The sequence below is a fragment of the Pyxicephalus adspersus genome, chromosome 6 (genome assembly GCF_032062135.1).
Source record: "Pyxicephalus adspersus chromosome 6, UCB_Pads_2.0, whole genome shotgun sequence".
Taxonomy (NCBI): domain Eukaryota; kingdom Metazoa; phylum Chordata; class Amphibia; order Anura; family Pyxicephalidae; genus Pyxicephalus; species Pyxicephalus adspersus.
This window is the reverse complement of record NC_092863.1, coordinates 69,782,398-69,785,089: the sequence shown is the minus strand read 5'-3', so window position 1 is coordinate 69,785,089 and position 2,692 is coordinate 69,782,398. Positions and strand designations below refer to the sequence as shown.

Genomic DNA, 2,692 nt, shown 5'->3' with positions numbered 1-2,692 from the left:
AAACATGCAGTTAGGTTATTGGCTTCCCATCAAATTGATCTTAGCCTAAAATATTGTATAAACCACATTCAAGTCTTTATCTTTTGTTAAAGATCAGGGTTCTCCCCAGGCCCTTTCAGCTGGGCGCACCACCCGGCACTTTTCAGCACCCACCCGGCTGTTTTTGGGTGGTTACTAAAGAGTTTGGTCACAATACAGGGGCTGCCACCCACCTACAAATTCTTCCCACCCGGCTTAAAAAAATTTCTGGGTTGAGCACTGAAGATGTATGAAAATCTTTTGGTTAACCTTTGTGAAATTGCTCTTGTTTTCAACAGAGTGCTCTTGAAGGAAAACTTAGCACATTGTTCAGACACCTTCATGCTACAAGACAAACACTGAGCCATATTTTAGCCCCAGGAACACAGCCTCCAGAGTCAGCTCATCATATACTGCCGACAGTTGTGTATTCCAGGTTACTAAATCATTTCACAAAATGCAATCAGTCCTTGGAGGAATGTTGCCGGGATTTGCTCACAATGACACTTATTGTACCATCTGCACCTTGGGTGAGTAGACACTTATCATTTCTCATTTGCTGTATATCATTGTTATAGAAGGCATCTTATTGCTAGACGGTATATAAATAAACGGTCAAAGGCTTTCTTTTTTTTTCGAATTTTGTAATGTTTGTCTGATTCACTGCAAAAGTGTGGAGTTTTCTTTTCATGAACTTTCATGAAATTCCTGTCCATAGTATTGGATGAATGTAAATGTGTTTAGTTCTGTTAATAAGTATTGGTGAAACTGTAATTTATAATGACACATTCATATGTGGCCCTCCTTCTTCATTTTCCTGTACAGCAACAGTATGAATAGAGTAAGAAGGAAATTACTGGAGGAATTTAGGATGAAAATAAAGCCTTGTAACAGAATACTGCTATGCAGTCTGTAAATTTGTAATTTCACCTGACAATATTGGTCAGGCAGTAGCTAGAACAAATATTAAAATAGCAAAAGAAAAAAAAAAACAAAATGTGAAACGTGCGGTGTTAATCAAACTTCAAACTTTTATAACATATAACTTAATCCTTTAGGTACTAAATACTTGGTGGTCAGTGATTGGGCCTCCCTCCAACAGGGTGACAATAAATGCACTTCAGTGAAATTACTGCAATCTGGTGTACATGTGCAGCCTTAACATGCAAGGTACATTGATGAAGAAAGTCATTCGTGTTTTAACTGCTGATAACCATCCTCTATGCCAGTCAGCATATGTTACGTCAAGCGATACCCCCAGGTGTTGTAAGCAACATCACTTTGCCAACCTCCTGAGCACTCACATAGTAGCATCGGTTCAAAAAGAATCAGCGTTTGCATGTGTGACACCTGGTGGCAGCGAGCGGTTACTAGTACAATACAGCCTGTATTCATTCCTTTTGGGGCTGCCGCAGGGAGATGTTGCACGTAGCGTCTCCAAATTGGTAGCGGTTCCTGGCATAAAGAAGTGGTAAACACACTAAAACCTGACTGCCAGTGGGATTTATTCCTTAGAATAGCAATGAGGTTGCACTGCAGTTATCACTTCCTCATGCCAGTTACCCGCTGCCTCAGGGAGACGCGCTACAAGTAGCCTCTCACTGTTGCCTGCTGTCAAATTTTTAAGAATCAGTGCTGCAGTCACCAGGAGTAGCATGGGATGCTTGATCACAGGCAGGTCTGAACCTAACCGTAGTGTTTAGCTTTACTAAATAAAGCAAACTTGTTATAAGCCAGGATGGCCTATTATTTTTTTTCAAAAACCCAGAATAACTGCTTCAGAGTGAGTGTAATGCCATTGGGTCACCAAGGGCTTGTTTCCACCAGTACGTTGTGATATTTATGCATTTACATGTGGAATCATATGCATTACCACACTGTATTGCAAAGAAAAGTACGGCAACCTAATGCCCCCCTACCCCAATGCACCTTATCAGCTTAGTGCAGTTATACTGTATGGTGGTCAGAAGTATGCTCAACTTTTCCAATGTCTGTACCTCTCAACAAATACAACAGCATGGGAACTAACCCAACTATCATGAGACATAGGAATAGCTTTCCCATTTAGTTTTTTTTTTGTTTTTTAGTCAACAAACTTGTAAGCCAAGTCTGATGATCTGTGATGATACTTCTTCCTATTCACTAATTTAATGATTGCTTATTTATTTTACCTTTCATATAAGTAAACACAGTTTTAATTTCCTGCAGGTATGTAAAATAGCTTAGAAATGTTTTTTGATCCTATAATATGAACTGTACCATACTAAATTATTGGAATCTGAAGGGAATGTTTTCCCATTTAATCTGTAACGGTTCTTCGGTTCAAAGCCTATTTATGCATCCTCTTTGAACTTGAATCACAAGCTTAGTTAGCTTGTAGCACAAACAAATATGGTAGATAAAATTAAGCTGCGTACACACGTCCAATTTTTATCGTTGGAAATGAACGACGAACGACGATTGGCCAAAAATTGTTTGTAAAAAAAGTAACCAACGGTGCCGACGAACGAGGATAGTCATTGGAAATGAACGACCGGCCGGCGGATCGGATTGGACGACGATCGTTGACCATCTATCGTGTGTACGGTCGTTCAGTGATCGTGCATGTTCTGAGCATGCGCGATGAACGAACATTTGATCGATACAGGCTGTATTGTGTATGTGAGTGTATGTG

At 39.9% G+C, this 2,692-nt stretch overlaps 1 protein-coding gene across 1 annotated transcript in view; it reads left to right on the top strand.

The window, feature by feature from the left end:
* The first annotated feature begins 283 nt into the window (after positions 1-283).
* The window catches only part of LOC140334047 (uncharacterized), a 22,044-nt gene continuing 19,635 nt past the window's right edge, over positions 284-2,692 (top strand). Inside the window, exon 1 of the mRNA XM_072416133.1 lies at positions 284-548. Within this exon, the coding sequence (XP_072272234.1) occupies positions 519-548 (30 nt within the window). The 5' untranslated portion in view covers positions 284-518. The remainder of the gene's footprint in view (positions 549-2,692) is intronic.